Here is a 27,998-nt window from a genome sequence, read left to right on the forward strand (position 1 = left end):
CCAGATATAAACATTTCATAATGTAAAGAATAACATTTAGTTTATATTTATTAATATTTAAACCATGACACTCTGTACTTCAGATCCTCAGTTTACAATCTGTAGAAGAGTTAAAGTACATTTACTGGAGTACTGTACTGTGTGTCAGCACTACGTTACAGTTACTTTACTTTCTCACACAGAACCAGAATCATTCAGGCTTTATTAAATCAGAAGAGGAAAGCAAAGGTACATTTACAGCATTTCGGATTATTTCATATATCTGTTTTATCACAAACATTTCAAAGATGTAATAAAACTTGAAGGACTGACGGACTGCACTTAATGTTGGAAATAAAATATTCAGATTTAATACGCCAGCTACCGCATTAATTTACAGCGGTGAACAGACAATTTGACTGTAACTACTTAGTAGGTGTCCATATATCAGGGATTAATGGACATCCTGCAGCCAATCGGAATCAAGTATTCCCCATGACCAGGGACGGTTCTAGGCATAGGTGATATAGGCGGTAGCCTAGAGCGCCATCTGCTGGAGGGGTGCCGCCAGTCACCGTAGAAACAGAAAATAGAAAAATAATTTTCGATCCCCATTTGCACCCTTCCTTCGTGTTTTGTCTTGAAAATAATAAATATTAATTAATGTTGTCATTCAATTGTATGACAGAGCCCCGGACTGCTACCAAATTCTACATTTAGTCACACATCTGTGACCAGTGAATTTGCCAAGTTTTTTTGTTTGTTTGTTGTTTTTTTTCACTTTCAGTCACGGTTTACCCTAAAACATAAGCCCTCAAGCTAGCTAAAATGAGTGTTAAACAAACGTCTTTGGACAGCTACTTTGCAAAGACAAAAGGAATTTTGATGGGAAGGAAGAAGAGGGAGATGGACACATGTGTTCAAGTTGGCTGATAAAGTGGCTGAACTGCAGCTGCGGGGACGGCGAGCGGACAACTGCTGGAGACTGCATGTTACCTTAGTAAGTTACGGAGCAGAAAGGAACACACTTCGAGTGTTTATGCACTTTGTTGTGTAATTTTATTTGCACGTAATTACATGCACATTTCACGAATAGTTGTGGATTTTATTGGAACAAGAGCCAGAATTCAAAACAACACATGACAGAAAGTACAAGTCAACGCAATTTCCACAATTTAATGGAAGAGTAAATTAAACATATGTTTAAAATGTAAATGAAGAATCTTTTCAATCAGTTTGAATCATTTTGTACAAAGTTGACTGATGAATTTATTACAAGAAGCTGAAAGATTGATGTGACTGTGATCCTGTACAGATTCAACTGTTCAGCACTGACAATGTTTCTGTGACAGGAGACTCTGCACACTAAACACCACACAGACGCACTGAGGAGGAACCAGAACCAGAACTGGACCAGAACCCAAATCCAGGATAAAGAGGTTCAGTGAATGTGGTGTTGAAAGTGTGGAGGTGGATCAGTGAGTCAGAGGAGACTCTGTAGAAGGACAGAGTGCCAGCAGGACAGTCCACATACACTGCTACTCTACCAGAGGAGGAGGAGGAGGAGGAGGAGGAGGAGATGTCTGTTTGTCTGTCATTGTGCCAGACAGAGTAACAACCATCATCACAGATCAGACTCCAGGACTGATGATTCAGTCCAAACAAACAGTCTTTTCTGTCGCCTCTCCTTCTGATTCTTTTGTAACTCACTGATATAGCAACTCCTCGTCTCCACTCGACCTCCCAGTAACAGCGACCAGTCAGACCAGCTCTACACAGCAGCTGAGGCCAGCAGTCAAACCTCTCTGGATGATCAGGATATGACTGATCCTCCTTCACATGTGTCATCTTTCTGTTGTTGTCAGACAGTTTGATGTATCTGTGGACTGTGTTTGTGTCGACTGTGAGCTCACAGGAATCTGATGGAGAGAAAAAGACACAACACAGCTGCAGTTATTAATGTGTCATCAGTGTGATGATGACATCACAGATGTGAATGAGTGATGTCACAGTGTTTTGATGAATGACAGTAAAAAGACACTCACACTTCCTCAGACCTGGTGTCAACCATCGGACTCCAGCAGGCTCCACCCTGAAAGGAGGAGGGGGGTCAGAGCAGCACATCCTCTTTCAGCATGCAAACATGGACATGACATGACTCTCATACACAGAAACACAATCTGTCCATCAGGCTGCTTCTCCCTGTTCTCCCTGAACCTCTTCACCTCTGCCACTCTCCTCACACACTGAGAGTGAGCCACAGGATGTTGGTGTGTGTGAAAGAGGACCACAACATCTGAGAACACACACAAACCTCTTGTTGGATTTATCACTTCATCTTTATTTTATTGGATGTTGTTGCTGTTTCCTGTGGGCCACTTTACGCTTGCTGTTTGATCCAATGTCAACTTGTGACCAGGTTTCTATATTAGAGGACTTTTGGATTTGGACGTCAGAACTTTTGAGGTCCGATTCCTGTTTGAAGCTTGGAGGGCTTTTCTGAATCCCAGCTGCACAGTCTGCTTTTTGTTCTTGCTGTGTTTCTGCAGCTTTGTTTTACTGTGCAAAGAAACAAATACAATTTATATGTAATAAATAAACCGGAAACCATTGGACGTTGGTTCCTGACCTCTGCCACAAAACCAAGTAACAGAGACTCCCAGACTGTTTATGTATATTACAGCAGTAACAGTTACTGTGAGGAGAACTTCATGTCATGTTTGATGCCATTGAAAGCAGAAACAATGACAGAAAATGTCTCTTAGTGTGAAATCTGCTGTGGTGAACATGATGTGTCCAGATGTGACCAGAGGAACATCTGACTATGAAGCCAGGAATCTGTCTTTCTTTCTGTCTGTCTGTCTATGGTTCACATGTCTCCAGAACCATTCATCCAATCTACTTTATACTTGGCAGGTTTGTTGCTGAGGACTCAAAGAAGTGCAGTTTTCAATCTGAATTCAATAGAAGAATGTTTTAGGGCCGCGACAACTTACGCACTTGAGCACATCTGTTCTGTTAAAATAAATATTACATGTCCTTTTTATTCTCAGTGCATGGCTTAGGCTGCATTCACAATGTACATTTATCTTTTTATTTCATTTTTTTTATTCAAAATGTCTTTATTGGCACAATGTCACACAAACATGTGGCCAAAGCAAGAAAAGATGAAGAACATTGAAGTGTAAAGACTAGTACAGTAGATGAAAACACAACATAGATATAACTGTAACCAAAGTCGACAATAACAGCACAACACTAAATAATAAGTGTCATCACATATAAGATGAACAACTGTCAGCTGACTGTCACTCACTGTCCCTCAGTTTGTGTCAGCAGAACATAGACTGCTGCTGGATCACAGCTCTTTGGGTTCTCCCCTAGTAGGACTGTTCATGTTTCTTCATTTACCGGCTCAACAAACCCTTTTTAATCTATTAAATGTTTAATATGTGTTTATCTAATATGTTTCTACTTTTCACATGTTGTGAGGAAGTGCAGCTCTGTTGTTGTTGTGTTTTATTGTACAGGCCTGATCTGTATTTGCTCTTTACATCAGCAGATATGAACTAAAACAACAAGGCGTGTACTGAGCTCACTGAGCTTCATCTGAATTGTGCTACTATGCAAACTGATGTTATATAATATTGTGTGTGTCATTTGACAAAGAAACAAGTCAACATGGTGACTACGTTTTGAGGAAGGACGCCCCATGACACCACAGCCAGCAGCTGTTCTGACTGATGGTATCCTCAGTATGCTGCTAACACACATGAGGCCACTATCAATGGACGAGGATGTGCTATGTGCACTTTAGAAAACAAACTATATTTTACTTTTGCATTCTTCATGTAACAAACATTTTAGAGGTGTGAATCTTCAGAGGCCTCACAATTCCATTACGATTCAGCTGTCAACGATTCTCAATGCATCTCAGTGTTCGTCATCCTCAATGATCTATATCACTGCACACGGCTACTGTTCATCATTTACATTCCCCTTTTATTCTGAAAGTCCTTCCAATAATCAGACAACAGCAGTCTACAAAATAAAAGCTGCATCATTTCAGTCATCAAACAAAACCTGTAGCCATCTGCAGCATCTTTTATGTTTGTCTACAATAATCTGGTTTTCACATGGCAGCTTTAAGATCCAACATTTACTGAGTCTGCTGCACACACCTCTCTCAGAGTTGACAGCACCTCCTCAGATCTCGGCTGATTAGCTGCTGTAACAGCAATTTTTTCTGGCTTCAGACATTAGCTTCAGGAGAATATAACCAACGTATACATTTATGTTGCTTTTACAATCTGAAGTTGTTTGAAAGTGAACTGAACAAAACTAAAGAGGAAAATGCCAGATGCAAAATAAAAATGCAATGTTTTATTCTTTTAATAAAATGCTGGAAATGTAAAAAACACAAAAAAAAACATCAGCTTTTGTTTTTTTCTGTGATTCATGGGTTATGAAAATAGTTGTTAGCTGCAGCCCGATAACTTATGACAACAAACACTACTCTGTGTTGTGTTGGTAGGGAGTGAGTCTCTCCGGTATGTGACAGAGCTACAAGCACATTGCTGCAGTCACAGTAAAGTGCTGTTGGTATTACTGCAGTCGTCCATAAAGTGGCTCAGTTAGTTACTGAAACCCTGTGTTGTTTGCTGCCACAGAAGACAAATTAAACATCCATTCATTTAACGTTCTCACGCCATCTTCCTGCGTTTAACACCTATAAATCCTTCACATTATGTAGTTATTTATCAGCTTTCATTTTAAAGCAGCAAAATCCGGAAACATTGGATTTCAAGCAGCAGAACCTTAACACAACTCCAGAACAGGTGAGAGTGAAACTGAGACAGCAGCAGTCAGGTTGAAGTAAATTACAACAGCATTAAACCAAAGATCCACCAACAACTGTAGAGAGCTGCTGCTCTGCACAATTTTCTGGTCAGACATCTGACACAGAGGGTCTATTGTTATTATAAATATCATAACACAGCAGTGACGTGGTGGAAATCACATTTAATATTAATGTTTTGATAACCCTCTGCAGTCAGTGTGGAGTGTGAAGTAGTTTATATGAGTGTTTCACCAAACAGCAAAACCAGAGGCCAAGAAATCAGACAGGCACATTTTGAACAGGCACTAAACTAGTCTGAAGAAAGAGGTGTAACTTTAGTGTTTGTGCCAAGTCTCTCCTGGTCACTTATCTCTTCTCCTCGTCTTCCTTTCTTTACTTGTAACTATTGGCTTCAAGCTATGCTGCCTTTCTCCTGAACTGAACTGAACAACTGGAGGTGGAGTAAACAAAGCCGACCTCCTGACACTGAACCATCTATATTCCAGACACAGAGTCTCACACTGACTGTCTCTGGCTGCAGCAGGACTCTTCATACCTGAGAGTGTCCAGTCTCCAGCCTGGATCCTCCAGTCGAGTAGACAGCTGCTTCACTCCTGAGTCTCCAGGATGATTGTAGCTCAGGTCCAGCTCTCTCAGATAGGAGGGGTTGGAGTCCAAAGCTGAGGCCAGAAAAGTACAGCCTTCCTCTGTGATCAGACAGCCTGACAGCCTGCAGACACACAAAACAACACATCACAGATTGACTTAGGGTCCCGATGATTCAGTGGACATCTGCGTTTAACCTCTCCGCACCCACCCGCCCGCCGACGGGCGATTTCAGATAAATGACTGTATGTCTACACTGCGCAGTGAAGTATCCCGCTTCAACTTTCATCAATATGGACATACTATACGTCGTTAGAAAGGGGAGAATCTCCGCAATTCATTCATCCAGTTGACATGAGCACCAAACCATAAATCATTGATATTCACCAGCATGGTAAACGTGAGACACAAGAAACACACGGCGACTCCCTACCTTTGAAGCGGCCATAAAGCCGTAATATGTGTCCATTCCTCAATTATCTATATTCCAGTTGTCCGTAAGAATCCACTGATCAAAAGCATCAAAATGGTTTTTCATAAAATTATTCCAGCTTGTGAATATCGTCCTGTAAAGTCCATTTGTTTACCGTCTGCCAACTTTGTCCGGCAACTAAAGTCCATACTTTACCGGCCGCACCGAAATGTTTTCTAGTTCCTGTATGGTGATGTTGGGTATGCTTGTTTTCATCACTTTGCTGGCTACAAAATAAAAGTGTCCCCATCTTTTTCTGTTCAGTTTTCACCCCAGCAGAGCCCCTGAAGTAGATCGAGCGCTGCCTGTTTGAAGGACCAATAGACTTTGTTTACTGTTTTTCGCTGCCTTAGTATAGGAATAGCGTATTGGCTATCGACATGTCAATAACTCAGGCTTCTAGCCAATTATTTTACCTTTCTAATGAGGGCAGGCGTGCCCAGGTCAGGTATTTATGAGCCGAGGGGTTTCCGTGCGTCTGGCGACTTTGGGCGGACTTTACGCAGCAGACGCATGGTGAAGAGACGCAGCAAACATTTACATTTCTTCGTAGGCATTTTCAGAGTTTACAATGGCGAAAGCCAGGAAGAAATCCAAATATATCCGAGAAGATGACCAGGAATGGACTATAGCATCATCTGATGAGAGTCAAGACAGTGAGTATGACTCTGAGAGAGAGGAGATGTTCGCTCAGGGACTTGACGACATCTTAGATCGGTGAGTAACGTTATCTTTGATCATGTTTTATTTATTTATTTAGCCATGAGTGAAATTTGAATGAAAGTTAGTGGGTGGGGTTTTTTTTTATGATTACAGTGAACAGTACAGTATACATTAGCATGTCATAAATGATGCTAAATGGTTAGCGCCCCAGGGCCTAATTAGCCTTGCTAAGCCTAGCTAGCTAGCTAGCTACTCAACTACTCAACTAAAGTTATGTAATCCTTGTAATCCTATTCTATAATGTCAGGGTTTTCCCTGCCATTATACGGCTTAGGCGCGGCGCCCAAGCGTTTTTGCCTCCCGCCTAAGCAGGGTTCTCCCCAGACGGTGGAACAGCGGCGCTACCCCGCTATACCGCTAGGTCAGCGGCGCTATACTCCGCGCGTGACGGTGACGAGTGTCCGTCCCCCGGCTGACGGCGATGAGCGTCCGTCCGTCCGTGTCTCTCTCTTCCCCCGGGACAGACGGTGCGACGAGGCTCAAAATGAATGTAATTCATTTTCAGCCTCTAATTCCCTTTTATTTAGATTTTTTATTTTCAAGCTTGTAAACAAATTGAACTAGATCTTTTTCACTGACCAGACACTGGGAATATTCCCCCAATTCAATTATTCTGTTTATGTACAGTTATTTCCCTGATGTTTTTGTGTAATATATAATATCATTTCCGTGTTTATTTGTTTCCTATGTCAATAACACCCCATTGAAATGCATTTATATATTTTTTCATTATATTTGGTAACATTTGTGCATTGCATTGTGTTTTGTAGGTCACAGTCTGACAGTGACGTGGATTGGGATCCTCAAAGTAGGACACTCAGACGCCAAACCCCATCTCCTGCTGAAGGTGGTCGGCAGAAGCGGCAACGATCCTCTGCATCCACCAGTGCTTCCTCCCCCGCTGCATCTTTCACTGCCCCCTCTGGCTCAGGGGACGCTGCAGCTTCTACACCAACTGCTGGACATTCCCGTGCTGCCAGACGTGCCCGGGGGAGGGGCAGAAGAGGAGGATCCTCCAGAGCACATAGCTCCCACACGGAGGAACAACAGTGGCATGATGTAGGGGATGACGACGTTGAGCCTGCTCAAGTTGCCTTCATGCTGGTGAGACAGCCCGGACCACAGCAGGAGACCAGAGTGGCAACCAGTCCACTGCAGTTTTTCAGACTGTTTTTCACCGACGCAGTGCTTGGGACTTTGATGGCAAACACTAATATTTTGTTGATATTGGCACAGTTATACATACAGTAATAGTGTATTGATAGATAATACAATCCTTGTTTGAAATTCAGTTCAGTATAGTCTGTCATTTTTGTATAATGGTAACTATTCTGTAGTGTCTTGTCACATGACAATATCTCAATATGGCCACCTAGAAGCGTGTGGAAACCCCTCCAACCACCCATCAAATGAATGTGTGAATAAATTATGTTTTGAATCATGGAGAAAGGTTTTATAGTCACCAGAATGCTTCAGTAATGTTTCCAGTGTCACAGAAGTGAGTAAAAGCATTTGGCACAATTTGGCCATTTGGAGACGTTTTGGAGAGGTTCGTGGACGCCAGTGACACCACAAACTAAAACCTCCATAACTCCCATAAGGGTAGGCCTAGAAGTCTAAAATTTCACCCAGGTGTAGTTGACAAGATGAGGAAGGTATGTGCTATATTGCCATATGCCTTACATAAAGCACATCCTAGTTATTGTTATTCAAATATGACCTATTATTTTCGAAGACAAAAAAAATGTTTTAGAGCCATGTTTGAACTGATGTCATTTTGGTTGTGTGTATGGTACATGCTAAATAAACACATTCACAGAAACTAGAGGTTGTCAGCTTTCAAATGGCGTATCATACATCCATCTCGGACTTGTAGTTCTTGTGTTATCAGCTTTTCCATTTGGGTATGCTAAATAGGTGAAGTTACTGAAAATAGGTGGGTGTGAACAGGTTAAGGGTTTAACATTTATTATATTCATCATCTTAATTTTTTACTAATTTACTAATCAGCACTTAACATAGAATATAACTGAAGCTGATGGGAAATGCCATTAGTTTTGCAAATATTTAGTCATGAACCAACACGTTGTACTGATGATGAGCTGATGATGTTGATAGAGGAAAAGTCAGAAGATCACAAAAGTAATGACAGTTCATCCCGAAAGAGAGCATGCATGTCAAAACCCACATGACAACCCATCCAATGGTTGTTAAGATATGTAAGTCAGGACTAAACAGAATAGACTGACTGTCCCAAATTTTATATATATATACAATTATATATATTTATAGATATATAGATATAGATATAGATATAGAATAGGGGTGTCATTGGTTTTGTATTGTTACTTTGATGAGTGAAGGATCGGTTAAGTTGTCAGACTGTGAACATTATTAGAACATCACACTCCTGTCCACACAGATGTTGTCTCACCTCTGTTGTGGCTCTGTTACTATCTCTGTTGGAGGATCAGAGGTGGAATGAAACTGTCCCCCCATTCCACCTCTGTAACTTTCACACCTACAGTGAGGTGGAATATCGATGCAAGATTCCTGCCTTAAAGAGGTGACGCATCTTTGATGAACCGCTGTGTAATTCATACAGAAAGGCGGCGCTGCAGCTCCTTAAGAGGCGTGTCGTTGTGTTTAAGGTGTCTCCCAGGTGTTTCCCATATCAATCTAAACCCGCAGACAGTTTATAATCATATGGATGCTGTTATAATGTGTAGTGATTCAGAGCCTGACCCACCAAACATCCTGGAAAGTGACAGAGTTACGTTTTTGGCTTTACATACATTACATAATCAACATCAGTAAACAGAATACTGTCTGACTCCCTCACTCACGGGACGGACAATGTTTTCCGGGGGAAAGTAAACTGATGTCTCAGTCTGGAGGGCTGACAGTCATGGAAATTTATTTTCATTTCAAACATTTCAAACAGTTTGTCGCCGGTGACAGACGCTCTTTTTCGGGCAGAAATGTGAGGAAGAGTCAGTAGGACAGGCGGCAGGACGGACAGAAGAAGGACACTTCTGCACGTACAGCTGCAGTATTTTTTACCAAAGACAATTACAGTTACTATGTTACTGTTGTTTGGTCCTGTAATATTGCTTTGTGGGAAATTTCTCTTTATTAAGTTGAGTGAGAGACCTGTGCAGTTATCATACTGTCTGACCAGCAAGCCTTCGCCCCGCGCCTGGGGCAGTTAAAAAATAATGCTTCCCTGATACCACCAGTAAGATCAGGGCCGGGGCGAAATTTCCCCTCTCGCCGCATCTGAAACTTTCACACAGATGAGAGTGCAGAGAATAGCTGCTGGTTCCCTGCATGCAAACGGCAGTGTGAATGAGGCTTCTGTCTCTCTCTCTCTCTCCGACAGATGGCGTTCCACAACTAAGTCCGGTTCTGCTCGAGGTATCTGCCTGTTAAAAGGCAGTTTTTTTCTTGCCACTGTGTAAAGTGCTTGATCATGGGGGAAATGGTGGGTCTCTTAAATAAAATGACTCATGATAAGAGTACGATGAAGACCTGCTCCAATTGTAAAGTTACATGAAATAATGAAATAGAATAATGAATCCTGACCTGAGAGTTTCAAGAACACTGTGTGGACTCTTCAGTTCAGCAGATAGCAACTTCACTCCTGAATCCTGCAGGTTATTGTTACTCAGGTCCAGCTCTCTCAGACTAGAGGACTGGGAGCTGAGAACTGAGGACAGAGATTCACAACTTTCGTCTGAGAGGTCACAGACACTCAGCCTGGAGCGTGAATCGTAAAAAAGGCATTAGGTGATACAGTATTTATAATATCATTGTAGCACATGTGAACTTGCTTTCTGTTTGACTCTAACATGTCAGAGATATGAGAAATCAATAAGACTAAATCTGGATTAAACAGACATGAAACAATAATTAGTTTAGTTGCATGGTTTCAAAACATAACAGTTCTGACATACGAGAGAGAATTGAATTAAAACATTAAAGAAATAACACAAATAATTTGAGACAAACTATGAACTATCTGACCTGAGAGTTTCAAGTCTACATTGTGGACTCTCCAGTCCAACAGACAGCTGCTTCACTCCTGAATCCTGCAGGTTGTTGTTACTCAGGTCCAGCTTTCTCACACTAGAGGACTGGGAGCTGAGAACTGAGGACAGAGCTTCACAGCTTCTCTCTGAGAGGTCACAGGATCTCAGTCTGGATAAAGAATAATAAGCAGAATCAAAACATTATTCTTATTTGGGTCAATAACAGCACATTTAATGCATTCTGAAGAAACTTCTCCCCACTTACAGAGCTTTGTTCGAGGCTTTGACCACTGGCAGCAGCCTCAGAAGAGCCGTCTCTGAAGCAGAGTATTTCTTCAGGTCAAACACATCCAGATCTTTTTCTGATGAGAGTAAGATGAAGACCAGAGCTGACCACTGAGCAGGAGACAGTTTATCTGTGGAGAGACTTCCTGAACTCAGGTACTGTTGGATCTCCTTTAGTAGAGACTGATCGTTCAGTTCATTCAGGCAGTGGAACAGATTGATGCTTCTCTCTGCAGACAGATTCTCTTCAAATTTAGTCTTGATGTACTTAACTGTTTCCTGATTTGTCTGTGAGATACCTCCTGTCTGTGTCTGCAGACCTCGGAGGAGATTCTGATTGGTCTGCAGTGAAAGTCCCAGGAGGAAGCGGAGGAACAAGTCCAGGTGTCCATTTGAACTCCGTAAGGCTTCATCTACAGCGCTCTGGTAGAGACGTGTCTCTGCAGATTGATGGTTTGCTGATTTTTCTTTTGCCAGTAGATTGACTCCGGAGTTGATGAATGTCAGATGGACATGAAGAGCAGCCAGAAACTCCTGAACACTCAGATGAATGAAGCAGAACACCTTGTCCTGGTACAGCCCACTCTCCTCTTTAAAGATCTGTGTGAACACTCCTGAGTACACTGAGGCTGCTCTGATATTGATGTCACACTCTGTCAGGTCTGATTCATAGAAGATCAGGTTTCCTTTCTGCAGCTGCTGAAAAGCCAGTTTTCCCAGAAACTCAATCATCTTCCTGCTCTCTGGAGTCCAGTGTGAATCTATCTCAGCTCCTCCATCATACTTGACCTTCTTCCGTTTGGCCTGAACCACCAGGAAGTGGATGTACATCTGAGTCAGGGTCTTCGGCAGCTCTCCTGTCCTCCTTTCTCGTACATTCTCCAGAACTGTAGCAGTGATCCAGCAGAAGACTGGGATGTGGCACATGATGTGGAGGGTTCGTGATGCCTTGATGTGGGAGATGATGCTGCCGGCCTGCTCTTCATCTCTGAATCTCTTCCTGAAGTACTCCTCCTTCTGTGGGTCAGTGAACCCTCTGACCTCTGTCACCATGTCAACACACTCAGGAGGGATCTGATTCGCTGCTGCAGGTCGTGTGGTTATCCAGAGGCGAGCAGAGGGAAGCAGTTTCCCCCTGATGAGGTTTGTCAGCAGCACATCCACTGAGGTGGACTCTGTAACATCAGTCAGGAGCTCAGTGTTGTGGAAGTCCAGAGGAAGTCGACACTCATCCAGACCGTCAAAGATGAACACAACCTGGAACTCTTCAAACCTGCGGATTTCTTTGGTTTCAGTGAAGAAGTAATGAACAAGTTCCACCAAACTGAACTTTTTCTCTTTCAGCACATTCAGCTCTCTGAAAGTGAATGGAAATGTGAACTCTATGTCCTGGTTGTCTTTGTCTTCAGCCCAGTCTAGAGTGAACTTCTGTGTTAAGACTGTTTTCCCGATGCCAGCCACTCCCTTTGTCATCACTCTTCTGATTGGTTCATCTCTTCCAGGTGGGTCTTTAAAGATGTCTTCTTGTCTAATTGTTGTTTCTGGTCTGTGTGGTTTCCTGCATGCTGTTTCAATCTGTCTGACCTCATGTTCATCATTGACCTCTGCAGTCCCTCCCTCTGTGATGTAGAGCTCTGTGTAAATCTGATTCAGAAGGGTTCGTTTTCCTGCTTTAGCGATCCCCTCAAACACACACTGGAACTTCTTCTGAAGGTTAGATTTAAGTTTACTCTGACAAACTGCAGAATGACTTCCTGAATAAACACACAACAAAGATCATCAGGGTTGGTAGTTCATGTGTCAGAATGAGCCAGTCTTCTATTTATGCTTGTTTTATCTGAACAAATTTCTGCCAGCAGAGAAGGCTGCTGCCTCTGATTCTTCGCTGGTCAGAGTATCTGCAGCGTTCATTATGAAAAATTCTGACCTTTACAGTATTAGATCATTTATTACAAGCTTGATTCTTAAAGGTTGGGATGCTGATGAAAGTGTAAATAAAAACAGTATTTAATCATTTGTAATCATTTGTTGATCCTGTCCCGACTAGAAACATGATGCTGGCATTAAATACAGAATAAGCTGCGACTAAAAAAAGCATTGACATGACCTCCATGGATCTGGGCAATACAGCAAAAAATATCATCAGCGTCAAAATTTAAAGGATGTCACCATTCCCCAAATCCACACTTCAATTTTCCATTTAAACATTTTATCAGCACTCACGGCTATGAAATTGTCAGATTTAGACTTTTATGCCCTGACAGCTGTTATTTACATTTTATGAGGTGCACTTGAACGCACCCTGACGTCCCTGACACGAACATTACCTTTGCCATACAAAGCACTGTAGATTTCAAAGTTTAAGACGTGCACTGAATGCACCATTAGTCTCTTGACTATCACCCCCTTAACAATAGCAGCTTTACCTTCAGTCTGGGAGGAGGACGCTCCTCTTTTCTCTGGAAGTCCTCCAACACCTTCAACATCCACTGTAACTGACAGAAAAATAGATTTTGTGTTATTTTAAATACAATAACATTATACTATACATTAATGTTTATATTCATCTAACCAAAAACGGGCCTAACTTAGGAGTAGTTTTATTGGTAATGTTTCATGATGTGCTCTAGCTGTCTTTGGGGTTCTACTACCATAACATTTTTTTTGCCATTTTCATTTTGAACATTTGGTTATTCTGTGGTGTGATCTGGATATACAGTTGTGTATGTTAGACACTAGAGGGGGCTCTAAGCTATGGATTACCTGGGCAGCAATGTATGTTGGGAGTTGGAGGATGTTTTGACTGTGCAACCAGTCAAGTAAATTAAATTTAGCTCTGTGCAGTCACATCTTTATTCAATACCTTAAAGTGAAACTCTCACCAAAAATCAACCTAGGCTTTATTTGTAAATGTTTATGAGTCAAAGTTGGTTGATGAAGTTTTTCTCTCTTTGCTTTCACCCAGTTATAATTGAGTCCAACTAAACTTGTTCTTTCAGGGCTTCCATACAAACCAGAGACAACAGCAGCTTTACCTTCAGTCTGAGAGAAGGATGCTCCTCTGTTCTCTGAAGCTCCTCCAGCATCTTTAACATCCACTGACAGAGAAAGAGACATTATGTGTTATAGTTTCAGTTTGACTTCCTATTCGTATTTTAAATGTGCCGTGTTTTGTACTGTAGGTTTCATAGTTTATTCTTGGACAGTTGGTAAATTGGAGTGTGATCTCCACCAATTCATCTTCATTTTTAGATACAATTATTCTGGACTGTGGTTGTTAAAAAAGTATGTGGATAAAATCATTCAAACTATGAAACTATAAAGTCTGAGATCAACTATAAAGATGACTGAGTAGATCGGTAGCACAGTAACATTTCAACTCCTATTGATAAATCATTGACATGTGTCCAATCAGAAACATCTACTGCACTTTAACATAGAGTTAAGTTTACTGACGTACAGTTACTCCTCACAGTCGGTCATTCATTTGTAAGCATCACTCAGCTAATTAATTAATATAGTTCTGTGGTCTTACTTGACGTCCTGCCTAAAACAACGTCTGATTGGCTGTTACTCATGTGCAGTGTAACCAATCACCACTGAAGGCTTGGTGCCACTGCACAGAGGAGCAGCTCTGCAGACTGGAGCAGGGGTAGAAGCTCCCGTTAGGCAGCAGGTATTCACAAAGTTAGAAACATCACAATCCTATACACCTAGTATTCCCACACTGGGAGAGTACGTGAAAACAAGTGGTTTGTATAATCAAGATCAAAGAGTATGATTACAATTCAAAATGTGTGGGCATCTGTACAGAAGGCCCAGGGGCCATGATGGGGAAACTGGGAGTGGTCACGTGATGTTGGGACCCACAGATGAAGTCATTCATTGTGGATTTCAAAATGGACTCTGAAATGAACTCAGTGTCCCAGAATTCCCCATTCTTCACACCTAGGTGCAGAATTCAGGTTTGAGCTACTATTGGTCAGGGTGACAGACCCCCTGCTGATCAGGTAGTCAAAACCCCAGAGAATTCAATGTTCTCTCTCTCACTCAACGCGCTCTACTCCTTTAACTTTGGATCTTCAAGGGCTCCTCTCCACCTCCCCCACGGGGCTGCCTGCCTTCTAGATCCCTTCTTCTGGGCCCAAAAAGCTGTGGAGAGCTGCAAGCTGCATTGGCAGCAGGCCCAAAGAACTTCTCCTCACTGCAGCGACACGAGGTCCTGCCAATCTGAGGATCTAAGGAACACCAAGCAGGTTAGCACCGAGCTGCTATCCTTACAAAGTAAAGGAGCGACCAGTTTCCTCCTCTGCCGACTTTCATCAAACCTTGCACAGCAAGAGCAGCTTGTTCAACCTTGGAGCCCCAACTTTCTCCTGCAACCACCAGCATCTTCTCCTCAAAGACTGGTAACGTTGAACTGGGCTTAGATAGCAAACCATAGCACGGCTAAGCACAGGACTTTAAACTCTGGTTGATGTAATGTGTTCAATTGATGTGTTTGTTCAATGTTTTGGTGTTATGGTGACCTCGAGTCAAGTTATTGGTAGTTTGCTTTCCTAGACGGCTAATTCGACATTAGTTGAATTATGCTTCACACAGACTCAGGGTCTCTGCATGCAACTAACCATCTTCTATAACCTGGCACCACGTCACACACACATACATACTCACAGACACACACATTCCTGGAGGCTAGAGCATATCACACCCACATGTGATATCATTGACCGCCATTGTTCCTTTGTTCTGCCAGGCACTCGCACACACACACACACACACACACACACACACACACACATACACTGGTATAGTACATGTTAGTTAGATTGTGTGTTTCCATTTTGTGTTAAATAAAAGATATTGAACCTTCTTGCTGTCTATTTAATATTGTACATGAGTGAATGTTGCCAACCTCTACACTGTCAAGAACTCCAAAATCCTTCAACCATTACTAGCTGTTATGGTGAATTTGGTTGTAGTTATTAAGTTAATTATTAACCAGAGTTATAAACAGTTCAGTACGTTTTTATGAGACTGATTTAGTAAAATTGCTATCTTTTTCCCTTCTTCAAGGGTGGTGCCCCGAGGTGATCTAATGCAAATTGGATCATATTATTTATCATAATTAATAATTATCCCAAATAATCATTAATTATTATTGATAGCCAAATTTAACCTAAATCCCCCTTTTATTGTTGTTAAACACACCTTAACCAGGCCTTGTGTAAGGTGAGGCCCAACATAAATGGTGCCCCGTGTGAGGCAGTGTACTGTTGGCAATCATTCATAAATGTGCAATATTAATTTCAGCATAATTTGAACAGTGCTAAAATGTAAGATTCACATCTTGAACCATTTAGCCAAAAGTATTTACATTTAACTACTAGTCTACCACAGGAGTAGGCGTTGATTTGTACTTACAAACAATTGCAGTGTGATGAGAATTGATTTATCAATTTTATAACCCATTTGATTAACCAAAATCTTTTAGGTTATTAACTGCCGCTTTGAGCCATTTGCTAATGCCGCTATCGATTCAAGTTGAAAGTGCTCTGTAGAAATTCTGAGAATTTCAGTTCAGCATTTGAATATCCCGTATTCAATGCATTGTAGCCAAGCTGTTGATGACAATTTAAGTGTTCCTCGTGTTAATCACAGCGTGCCACCCGCCCTGTGACCCAAAGAAGTTTATATCTGGCTGTTACTGCTGTGCATTTCAGCCTGAGTAAGAGGTAGAGCCAGAGATAGAGTCACAGCGTGCTACCAGCCCTGTGAAAAATAAGTTTTGTACTTTAGCTGTTTCTACCACGTATTTCAGCTTAAGTCAACTTTAAGAGACAATCGTCTGATTTGTTACAGCCCTGCATTCTAGTTAGTGCATGTTTAAGGTTTGGTAAACAAAGTTACGCTGTAAACTGTTTTTCCCTTTACTGGCCACAATCTGTATGCCCAGAGCCGACCCTCCTCCACAGGAAGCTACCCCCATGGTGTAGGCCAGCACACAATTTGGTTAGGCTAGTGTACTCCCCCCAAGCTACACTACAAAGTGTTTGCCAAAGCAACACAATAGCCAACCAAACTGATCGTTGTTTAGACAACTTGCTTAACAATGGAGAGCCCCTCTGTAGAGCGATTTATTTCTTCCCTGGCACAGAGTGTAAAACCTGGCTGCCCTGAAGTCATTAACAGGTTAAATCTCATTGAGTGCAATGAAGAGATAGAGTCCCTACTTAAGGACAGTTGTGATGCGCAGACAGCATCCACAGGCCAGTTGTTAAGATGTTTGCTTCTGATCTTCCACAGGCAAACCAGCCTTGCTGTTCAGAGCAAAACAACCCTAGAACAGGAGTTAGAACTCCTTAGAGCGCATAATTCTAGTCTCCTCAAGGAAGTTCAGATGGCTAATAAGAAAGCCATGCGCTATTTAGATGACCTGCACTCAGCAGAGTTAGATCTTTGTTCATACAAGGAGGAGTTGTTAAGACTTAGGTCAGGATGTCTCTCCCCACCACCGTCGTTCAGCCAATGTGATTCGGGTTACTCCGATTCACACTCCTCCCTTGATGGAAGGTTAACTCCCTCTCCACTTGGAAGATGTGAACAATTCTCAACTGACCCTAAGTCCTTGGGAATGAAGTCAGTTCCTCAACCTCCACTGAGAGACAGAGATAACAGTAACATGACTTCCCACCTTCCTGAAACAGACAGTGAGGTCACAGGTAGTTTATCCCACAGAAGATATTCTACCAACTGTTCCCAGTCTCTGATGCATGACACCTTCATAAAGGCCCCTCCCTCTGAAAGGGGGACCAGATCACTCCAGGAGTGCCCCACCTCCTCTCTGCACCTCCATGAGCGTGATAACAGCTGGCCAGCCCCTGCCTCCCAGCTAGACAGAACTGCAGCATGGGATGTCAATGTCCATAGAAACGCTAGCTTAGAGGGCCCCCGCTTTAAAGAGCTTGAGTCTATGGCTAGGCACATTGAACATTTTGAGCCAGACAACTGTGATCACCATGTTGAGAATTACCTAAGTTCACTTGACCATTGTCTAGCTGACTTGCACCATGCAACCCAGAGGGAGAAAGTTAAACTTGTGGAGACCACTAGCTCCAAAGCTGTACGCAAGTTTATAGAAACACAACCTCCCAGTGTCAGACATGACTACAAGGAGCTTTGTCACGCATTGAAAGAAGAATTCTCTTCTCCTGCTGATGAAGCCACCGGAATAGTTGCAGCCATCCAAGTGAAACATTCCCGTCGCGAGCATCCCAGAGATTATTACATACGTTTTAGGCACGCTTACTTCCAGGGCAGGAATGCACCAGGCTTAGAAGAGAACCCTATCTTCAAGGTTTTGTTTGTGAAGAACCTTCACCCATGTGTACGCCCTCATGTTGAAATGAGCACGCGTCAAGAGAACCTCTCACTGAAGGAGATAAGGAAGATGACACAGGAGATTTGGGAAATTATAGTCAATTCCAAATCCAGTGGTAAGACACCTGAGCCTGCCTTCTCAAACACAACAGCGTCTCAAAAATCTCCTGCCTCAAAACACCACCCTCCCAACAGACCAAAGGGTGGTGACAAAAGGGCGCATAGGGACATAGAGCGTAACCGCCACGTCCACCAACTGCGTCGTGATAGGCACGCAGACAAAAGGAGCTGTAGAAGGCCATATGCAGAAATCCTGGCCCAGAACTATGACCAGCCAGCATATCACTCAGATGATGACCACAGCTTCTCTGACCACGGCTCAGTGCACAGTCATAATTCCTTAGCCAGTGACAGTGGCTCAGAATTCCTCTCTCCATCCAGATACTCAGAGCGTTACAGCCCTGAGCCACAGTTTAAGCAAAACTTAAACTCCAAGAACAACAGATTTAGCTGCTGGTAACTGACGGCTCGATCCATCCCTGTACTGACTGCTAACGATAAGTAACTCACTTTCTTACAGTTACAATAGGAAACCACGGATTTGTTAGCAACAGCAGCAAGCTCAAGTCTTCTGAATTTAGTAATAGCCAAAAACCATGCTATCGAGACTAAATTCTGATTGGACAGAAACCACTGTCCAACTTTGTAAATACACTGCGACTAGCTCATTTGTTGTATTTCCTTTTTTTTTTTTGTGAATTAACTGTTGTAAACCTAAGCTTAGGACACCACATTCTGACCTTACAGAACAAGACATACACATGTCCTCGTCCAACACTGCTTTACAACATTACCACACTGCCAAACAAGAACCATGATACAGTCATTTAGACTTCCACATTTGTGGCACCCTTCCGCAGAAAAACCTGCGTGAAGAAGCAAATTCTAAGTCTACCAAAATAAGTCTGATTACTTAAAGTAATCAGCATCGAGGAGATCCAACGAGTAAACACAAACACTCTTGGACACTCCAGAATGACTATACCATTGTAGGTGCCACACTCTGCATCTCGCCCTAACAAATTGACATCACTCACATTCCTGTTCTCACTAACCCAGAGATTAACTGAGAAATACAGGTATTGCGTGAATTCAATGTCATAATCATAGTGTTTATCTGGATTTTCTTTTCTTTGTGTAACTTCTTTTCTTGATGTTATGTTCACGATCCTTGCTTAGCCAGGACAGAGAGTGAGCCAATGCCCAGCTGGTTAATGAACTGCCCAGATGTTACCAATATTAATGAAATGACAGAGGAACTCCTTCAAACTATGGATTATACATGTGGATCTGTGCTCTCAGGATCCCACATCAAGCGACATCCTGAGACCAAAGGGGGGATGTTGGGACCCACAGATGAAGTCATTCATTGTGGATTTCAAAATGGACTCTGAAATGAACTCAGTGTCCCAGAATTCCCCATTCTTCACACCTAGGTGCAGAATTCAGGTTTGAGCTACTATTGGTCAGGGTGACAGACCCCCTACTGATCAGGTAGTCAAAACCCCAGAGAATTCAATGTTCTCTCTCTCACTCAACGCGCTCTACTCCTTTAACTTTGGATCTTCAAGGGCTCCTCTCCACCTCCCCCACGGGGCTGCCTGCCTTCTAGATCCCTTCTTCTGGGCCCAAAAAGCTGTGGAGAGCTGCAAGCTGCATTGGCAGCAGGCCCAAAGAACTTCTCCTCACTGCAGCGACACGAGGTCCTGCCAATCTGAGGATCTAAGGAACACCAAGCAGGTTAGCACCGAGCTGCTATCCTTACAAAGTAAAGGAGCGACCAGTTTCCTCCTCTGCCGACTTTCATCAAACCTTGCACAGCAAGAGCAGCTTGTTCAACCTTGGAGCCCCAACTTTCTCCTGCAACCACCAGCACCTTCTCCTCAAAGACTGGTAACGTTGAACTGGGCTTAGATAGCAAACCATAGCACGGCTAAGCACAGGACTTTAAACTCTGGTTGATGTAATGTGTTCAATTGATGTGTTTGTTCAATGTTTTGGTGTTATGGTGACCTCGAGTCAAGTTATTGGTAGTTTGCTTTCCTAGACGGCTAATTCGACATTAGTTGAATTATGCTTCACACAGACTCAGGGTCTCTGCATGCAACTAACCATCTTCTATAACCTGGCACCACGTCACACACACATACATACTCACAGACACACACATTCCTGGAGGCTAGAGCATATCACACCCACATGTGATATCATTGACCGCCATTGTTCCTTTGTTCTGCCAGGCACTCGCACACACACACACACACACACACACACACACACACACACATACACTGGTATAGTACATGTTAGTTAGATTGTGTGTTTCCATTTTGTGTTAAATAAAAGATATTGAACCTTCTTGCTGTCTATTTAATATTGTACATGAGTGAATGTTGCCAACCTCTACACTGTCAAGAACTCCAAAATCCTTCAACCATTACTAGCTGTTATGGTGAATTTGGTTGTAGTTATTAAGTTAATTATTAACCAGAGTTATAAACAGTTCAGTACGTTTTTATGAGACTGATTTAGTAAAATTGCTATCTTTTTCCCTTCTTCAAGGGTGGTGCCCCGAGGTGATCTAATGCAAATTGGATCATATTATTTATCATAATTAATAATTATCCCAAATAATCATTAATTATTATTGATAGCCAAATTTAACCTAAATCCCCCTTTTATTGTTGTTAAACACACCTTAACCGGGCCTTGTGTAAGGTGAGGCCCAACAACGTGCTTCCAGGCAGCTGCTCCTGACGCCACTGCAGCATCCACCAGGAAGTTCTTGCTGCCACCATGAAGGACGTTTGGGACCTTTATTTGCAGGATTTCTTGGAGGCTACGGGGCCGAGCGTTCTGTGGCACATCTCTTGATGTGGGAATTGTGATATTGTTTAATTATTCTCATTGTGTTAATCACTTTGTGTTACTTTAAGACAGACACTACTAATAATGTCTGTTCCCAATACATACATCCACTTTATGCTTCCTGTGAACATGGTGTTTACTGAAGAGGTTGTTACAGTAGTTTCACAAACTGTATCTGAAACTGATTTTGTATTTGAAACTAAACATATAATCATAAGATCTTATAGTAAACTATTCAGAGCCTCTGAGACAGCCTTCTAACAACTGGAGGTTGTCTTAACTTTGGTTGTTGAACATAGATTTGTTTAAATTTTTTAGATTTTTATTTTTATTTTTCTCCTTCTCAAAGTGGTGCTGCAGGCTAAACCGTGCCAGAGAGGGTTGTGCAATTTGGAGGGTTGGTCCAGACACCTGCATGACCTCAGACACAAAAAGCTACACATATCTGCCTGCGGGGGGTGCTATAACCTAGGCCAATGCGTTTTTGCCTGTAACTCCCACACCGTATGTCGGATATTCAAAAACCTTGTATCTCCAGATTCCCTGAATGGAGCTGAATCACTTCGCAACTGGCCACGCCCACTTCCGCTTAGAACGTTTGTTTTTTTTCCACAAAATCGCAAAAACTGGATTGGGATTGGGATTTTGTCCGATCTGCATGAAACTTGGCACGTACACTCTTCAGCTGGACCTGATCTAAGTTTATCAAAAGAATTTTGATCTGTCATTATTAACAAACAAATTTCTGTAGCTAGCTATAAAAATGTAAACTGTTTGATATCTCGGTCAAACCAAATGCTATTAACACCAAATTTGAGATCCTTGGTTGCCATGACACCGGGAAGGGATGAGCCGAGTTTGGCGAATTTTGGCCACTAGGGGGCGATAAAAATATGGGAAGTTTATATCTTGAACGGCTACACCGATTTTTACCAAATTTGGTCGGTATGATGTAGGGCCAATCCTGAGGCAATATCTTGAAGGTGGTCGTGACTGGTCAATGTGGGCATGGCTTTTTACAAGATAAACAACAAACATACATTTTTGCCAAACTATTATGCAAGAGCATAATAGTTTGGCTTTGCCCCTGTTCATAACTAGTTCTTGCTTGATTTTGTGTCCATGAAGCATCTCATACTGGTTTAACTGCTCCTGAACAAACAGATTAACGTCACAACATCTCATTGGTTATTTAAGGAATTGATAAAATACCACACTAATAATAAAACCATCCACGTGAGTCAGTGACAGAAGAGTCTTAAACCAAAGACTAACGTAAAGAGAATAAATCAGGGAGCTCCATCATGTTGCTGTCCTCTTAGTAAAGAACAATGATTGATCACTTTAACCTTTTCTCGTCAAAAAAAGTTGTGGCCTTTAATTTCATTCTCTGTTGAATTCAATGAGCTTCTCTACTGAGACTCTGCTCCTTTACAAGTATTGTGTCAGTTTCCACCAGCTGTCTTTTCTTTGAAAATACACAGATGTAAAACTGACTGACCATCTGACCATCCTCCTAAGTTGCTGGCTGACAGATTCTGCAGCAGGTCCGTCCTGGGTCCTTCTTCAGAACCTCCTTGGTCACCTTCACAGCTCCATGAAGTTCATAGGTTTTCACAATCAGGTCCACTGATTTACATCTTGTTGCCTTCTGCAGGTCGGCAGCTGCGATGGATCCGTAGCCGTCCAGGAGTCCAGGCTGCTTCAGATGCCATTTGAACTCATCAAATTCCTCTTCTGTTAATTGCTTTAGAGTGTTTAAAAGGTCAAATGTCGTCATCAGGGCTCACTGGTAAGGTCAGGCAGTATTATCAACCTGAAGGAAAACAAACATATCAGAGCATCAACAGGAGTTCTGATCGGCTGACATAGCAGTAGAGTCGGGCCCGTTAGAGTTGCTGCTGCTGCTGCTGTGTTGGTTAGACTGAAAGTAACTGAAGTGATGCTCTGCTTAAACATGAATCCACAACTTTCACATCTACACAAGGAAAAGTGAAGAAAACTAAAGTTCTTAGATGTTAACCAATATTAACTTATTATTTGCAGATTCAAACAGCACTTCACCAACACTTGTTGCACTTCTCTTGACACATAATATGAGACCAGTGCGCCTCACTAGGTCAGTCTGACTGTCCCTGCATACAAAACAACTGTGGTCAGAAATCCTTCTTTTATACATACACTAGCATTTGGAATGACATTCACCATCACTTCAGGACTTTACCATCTACCACATATTTTGAAAAAAGACATACAAACTACACCTACAACACCTACACTTGCATTCATTGGTTGTTCATGTATTGTTTAAGTATTGTTTGTACTATCTGCACTGTTTGTTTCCATGTGTCTGTATCTGTCTAGCACATGCCAATGTACTGTAAATGTGTTTATGTCTTGATGTGAGATGACGGTGGTTTATGTTCCATGTTCGGCAGAACAGGAACCTGCTGGAAACCAGTTTTTAAACTGAGTCAGGCCCGCTTACTTGTTACTTCATGTTATTTTTAAACTTTCCTCGAAATAAATAGTTTTTTTTTAAAGCGTCCAATGTTCCACAGAGGAGGACACAAGTTAGTTCTGTGCTGAAAACATCTTGGATCCTATAACGATGCTGCATTCTGACTATTCAAGTTGTGTTGGGCCCCATAAATGATGCAACACATCTTCCCTTCATGTGAATGCAGGTGTGACTGTTTCAAACTTTGGAGGTTTTGCTTGTCCTCTGATCTCATCAGGAACAACCGGTCACCAGAAGAGGAAGAAGCACGATGACAGTGAGCTGTAAACATTAGTTCATGTTCCAGCCTGCAGCTTCTCTCGTCACTATATTCTGCAGAGCAGGACACTGCAGCTCCTGATCCGTCTGTTCTGTCACAGGATGCTGACTGATGCTTCTCAGCAGCAGGTCCAGAAGGCTTGTAAAGGTGGACTTTACAACGCTCACACAACAACACACATAATGCTCTTGAAATGATCATTACTGACAATACTGCACCTTATCGTCTCACACCTTATGTTCCACTTATTTGTTTTCAAATGTATCTATTTATTTATCTTCATTTGCACTAAATTGTCTCCTGTTTGGAGTTCTGTTTGTTGTACTGTTGTGAGGTGTCCTTGAGTTCTTTGAAAGGCGCCTTTAAATAAAATGCATTACTATTATTTTTATTTCAGTGTCTTATTTTATTGTATTCTATTTTGAGTTAGTACCTCTTATTTTATAGCCAATTAAGCATTTTATTTTGTATTTTCATTGTATTTGTACTTGAATGTACCTGCTGCTATGATGACCTGGTTTCCCTTCAGGGATTAATAAAGTTATCCATCACTGTATCACTGATCTGAAGCCTTCACTTCAGAAAGCAGCTTTAATGACTTTTAAAGAGCAACATCACTTTAACTGATTGTTAATTTCTATAAGGTCACTACACAACAACTCACACACAACTCACAAGCTGTCATGAAGAAACATTCAGGTAAAAACTTGTGTTATAAAATCCTTCAGCTGTGCTGCAGATACTTTGTGAGTTTTTTAACTAGAACCTCGTCAAACACACATTAAAGTTACATGTTAGTGTTTATGACTGTGATTCAGTTCAGGTCCAGGTTGATTTAAGTGAGTTTGACGACAAATTAACGAGCAGATTAAACTGATCTCAGTTCAGTCAGAGACACAAACTTGAGTCGAGATGATTGAATCTTCTGTTTATAATGAAAATAGGAGTCAAAATATTTCCTATCTTGACATTTAGTGAGTGTATGTTGTTGACTTAAATCAACATGGAGTTTATGTCTTCTTCAATGTTGGTGATTCATTAATATCCAGATTTTCATTGAAGCTTTTAAAGTACATGTTGGTTCACTGCGGCTCATACGTGCTGAAATAGTGACAATGGTTAATTACTGATGTATTTAATAAATGACAATGTGCATTTTTGTTTGTTAATAAGTTAAACTAAATGTAACAAATCTGATGAATATGTTGAACAAACTCAAATGTTCAATAGAACTCGGGAATACGTTAAAAGTCTGATTAAATGTTCAAAATGTTCAAAATCTTACAAAAATCCTAAAAATGAAAACCAATCTGATCAATATCAAAAAATTAATAAAAACATGTTAAAGATCTGAGAAAATGTTTCAAAAAACTCATAAATGTGTTAAAAGATGGAAATAAAGTGTTCAAAAACTGTAAAAAGTGAAATATGTTCAAAAAAGTGTAATAAATCTGACATATGTTGAAGTTGTAAAGAAAAATGTTTTGAGAGCGATGCTGAGCAATTGCCGTGGTTACTGACACATTTGATGTTCTGGACTCTTCCTTTTGCCGTCTTTGTTTCAGCTGTTAGAACTTCACCAGTGTCTAAATGATGCTGTCACATATTTATATGACAGCTGTGTGTAAAGTTTGGACGGAAACAATCAGTTTCATGTTCTCTGCCCTCCACATCTGATGACAAGTTAACAAACATGTCGATTGATTATTGATCACATTTCAGTGGACAGAGACAGAAAGAGGTGACATTTCCTGTTAGAGGAGCATTCACAGCTCTGACAGCTCATTTAGTGACACACTTGCATTTTTATTCTTTGATTACGAAATAAAAGCTTTCATCTGCTCACCGTCCTCTGAATGCAGCTTCCTGCTGTCTCCACATCAACTACTGATCACCAGCTAACTCCACCTCTGCTCTTCCTCCACCATTCTACTCTCAACGTGGAGGATGATGTTTGTAATGGCGGCTGTTTGAACTCACAGCTGTGAGTTTGCAGAAATGAAAAATGAAGGTTCACACAGAAACGACTGTCTGCACCTCAACCATCACAGTGAATGAGACTAAACTTTCAACAGGAAGTTAAAGTCAGGAAGTTGAAGTCAGGAAGTTAAAGTCAGGTGCTGTGTCCCAATTCAGGGTCTGCACACTTCAAGGACCCGCCCTTTGCGGTCTCACCGAAGGAGTGTACTTCGGTGCGCCCTGCAGAACGCGTCAACTTTTCGGAAATGGGACAGTCTACCCTTCGGAGCATTTCCTGTTTGCGTCACCAGATATTCCCACCCCTACCCATACGTCACTATTTCTGCAGCCCAGGTTCGCAAAAGTGACAAGAAGAGTAAAGTTTGACTGTCAGATCTCTTTGAGCTACAGGAATTCCTGACTTCCTTGTGGAGGAAGAGGAGAAGCTGCTCTGGTTTCTCTCCAGCTGAGAGGACTGTGGAGAGGTAAACCTGTTATTGAACCCACAATAATGTTATCAATATTATCATTATTAGCTAGCTAACAGTTTGGAGTTATTAACATACCGATATATTACGTTAATGCTGACATATAAACTGCTGATCGCCACATATGGTTTTATTTAAATTTTAAAGGCGTTATTCCTATTTAATATTTAGATAGTTTTGTTAGTTGTAATGATTTATTATTATCATCATCATTAATATTATTATTATTATTATAAACACATTATCATTTTTGCCTCTTTCTTAAAACATTCTTAGTGACATGGCAGCCATCGATCGAGTCAGAACTGCAAACCCAGTTGATGGAGGATGTGGTGGACAGAGGAGACTGGACCCCCGAACACCCTGAGTACCAACCCAGATGATGTCCCACTGACACCATCCAGCCCAGCAGCACTGCAGTGACTTCTGCTCAGCCTATTCCTTCAGCTGTGCTGCAGATACTTCGAGTTTTTAAATAGAACCACACAGTAAGTGTTTGTGACTGTGATTCAGTTCAGGTCCCGTTTGAATGAAGTGAGTTTGACGACGAGTTAACGAGCAGATTAAACTGATCTCAGTTCAGTCAAAGATACAAACTTGAGTTGAAATGATTGGAATTTTTTGTTTATAATGAAAATAGGAGTCAGAATATTTCCTTTCTTGACATTTGACATAGGAAGGATAGAAACTATTTAAATCATTTATTTTATCCTTCCATCACTCAAACTTACAGAAATATGAACTATTTTCGTGTCGACTAGTCTACTAGTGTCTACAGTCGTGTCCACTAGAGTCCAATGTTGAGGTTCTTGTACTTGAGCATTTCCATGTTCTGCTTCTTGTCAGTGACTTTATTGAACAAGGCAGATAAAGATAGAATGTTTTCCTTGTTGTGCAGGGTCAGGGTTGTTACGTGGGGTTCCACTGCGCCCACGCTGCAGGAAACGCCCAGCTGAAGCTGCACGACTGGGGGGTGGACTTCACCTGCTGGTGCTCCTACAAGGTGAGCTGACAGGAAGAGTCCTCCACATGTCATTCATATGAGAGTTCAGGTATACAGTGTGTATATGACTGACCATTGTCTGCTCTCACTGTCTGAACTCAGCTGCTGCAGCTCCACTCTCACTGGGTTTAATGGGGCCATCTTTGCTTCTACCTAGTTCTTTGATATAAATCTGTGCTGCAGGTCCTTTTCCTTCACTGAGTTTCTGAAAATAACACTTTCATACTTTTCACTGCCATCATATGAAGTAGTTTTATTTCACAGCTGGATATTTTTACTGTGTTGACTTCAAGCTTCTCTTTCTTTGTTTGAGCTGCTCAGAAATGACTTCTTAACAGTTTGAAACTGTGACATAATACTAAGATTATATATCCAGACACAGGAACAGGATGACATCACCTACATGCAACAAGTCATGACACGTTTTAACCTGCTGATGTCCTGAACTGAATGAAAAATAGACTCAACAGGTTTCACACCAAGTTAGAAAACCTTCAAGTCAACAAACGGAGGAAGTAAAACCA

General features: G+C 41.7%; 1 protein-coding gene across 1 annotated transcript; it reads right to left on the reverse strand.

The window, feature by feature from the left end:
- Positions 1 to 1,407: 1,407 nt before the first annotated feature.
- Positions 1,408 to 23,024, reverse strand: LOC115579680 (NACHT, LRR and PYD domains-containing protein 12-like; the record flags this gene model as incomplete). The annotated part of the gene is made up of 8 exons (XM_030413261.1): positions 22,830 to 23,024; positions 22,306 to 22,396; positions 10,917 to 12,675; positions 10,647 to 10,820; positions 10,206 to 10,379; positions 5,376 to 5,549; positions 2,025 to 2,071; positions 1,408 to 1,898 (listed from the first exon to the last, which is right to left on the reverse strand). Coding segments are annotated over exons 1-8 (3,105 nt in total), but the record flags the coding sequence as incomplete, so codon positions are not given.
- Positions 23,025 to 27,998: the final 4,974 nt, after the last annotated feature.

This window comes from Sparus aurata, chromosome 4 (genome assembly GCF_900880675.1).
Source record: "Sparus aurata chromosome 4, fSpaAur1.1, whole genome shotgun sequence".
NCBI lineage: Eukaryota > Metazoa > Chordata > Actinopteri > Spariformes > Sparidae > Sparus > Sparus aurata.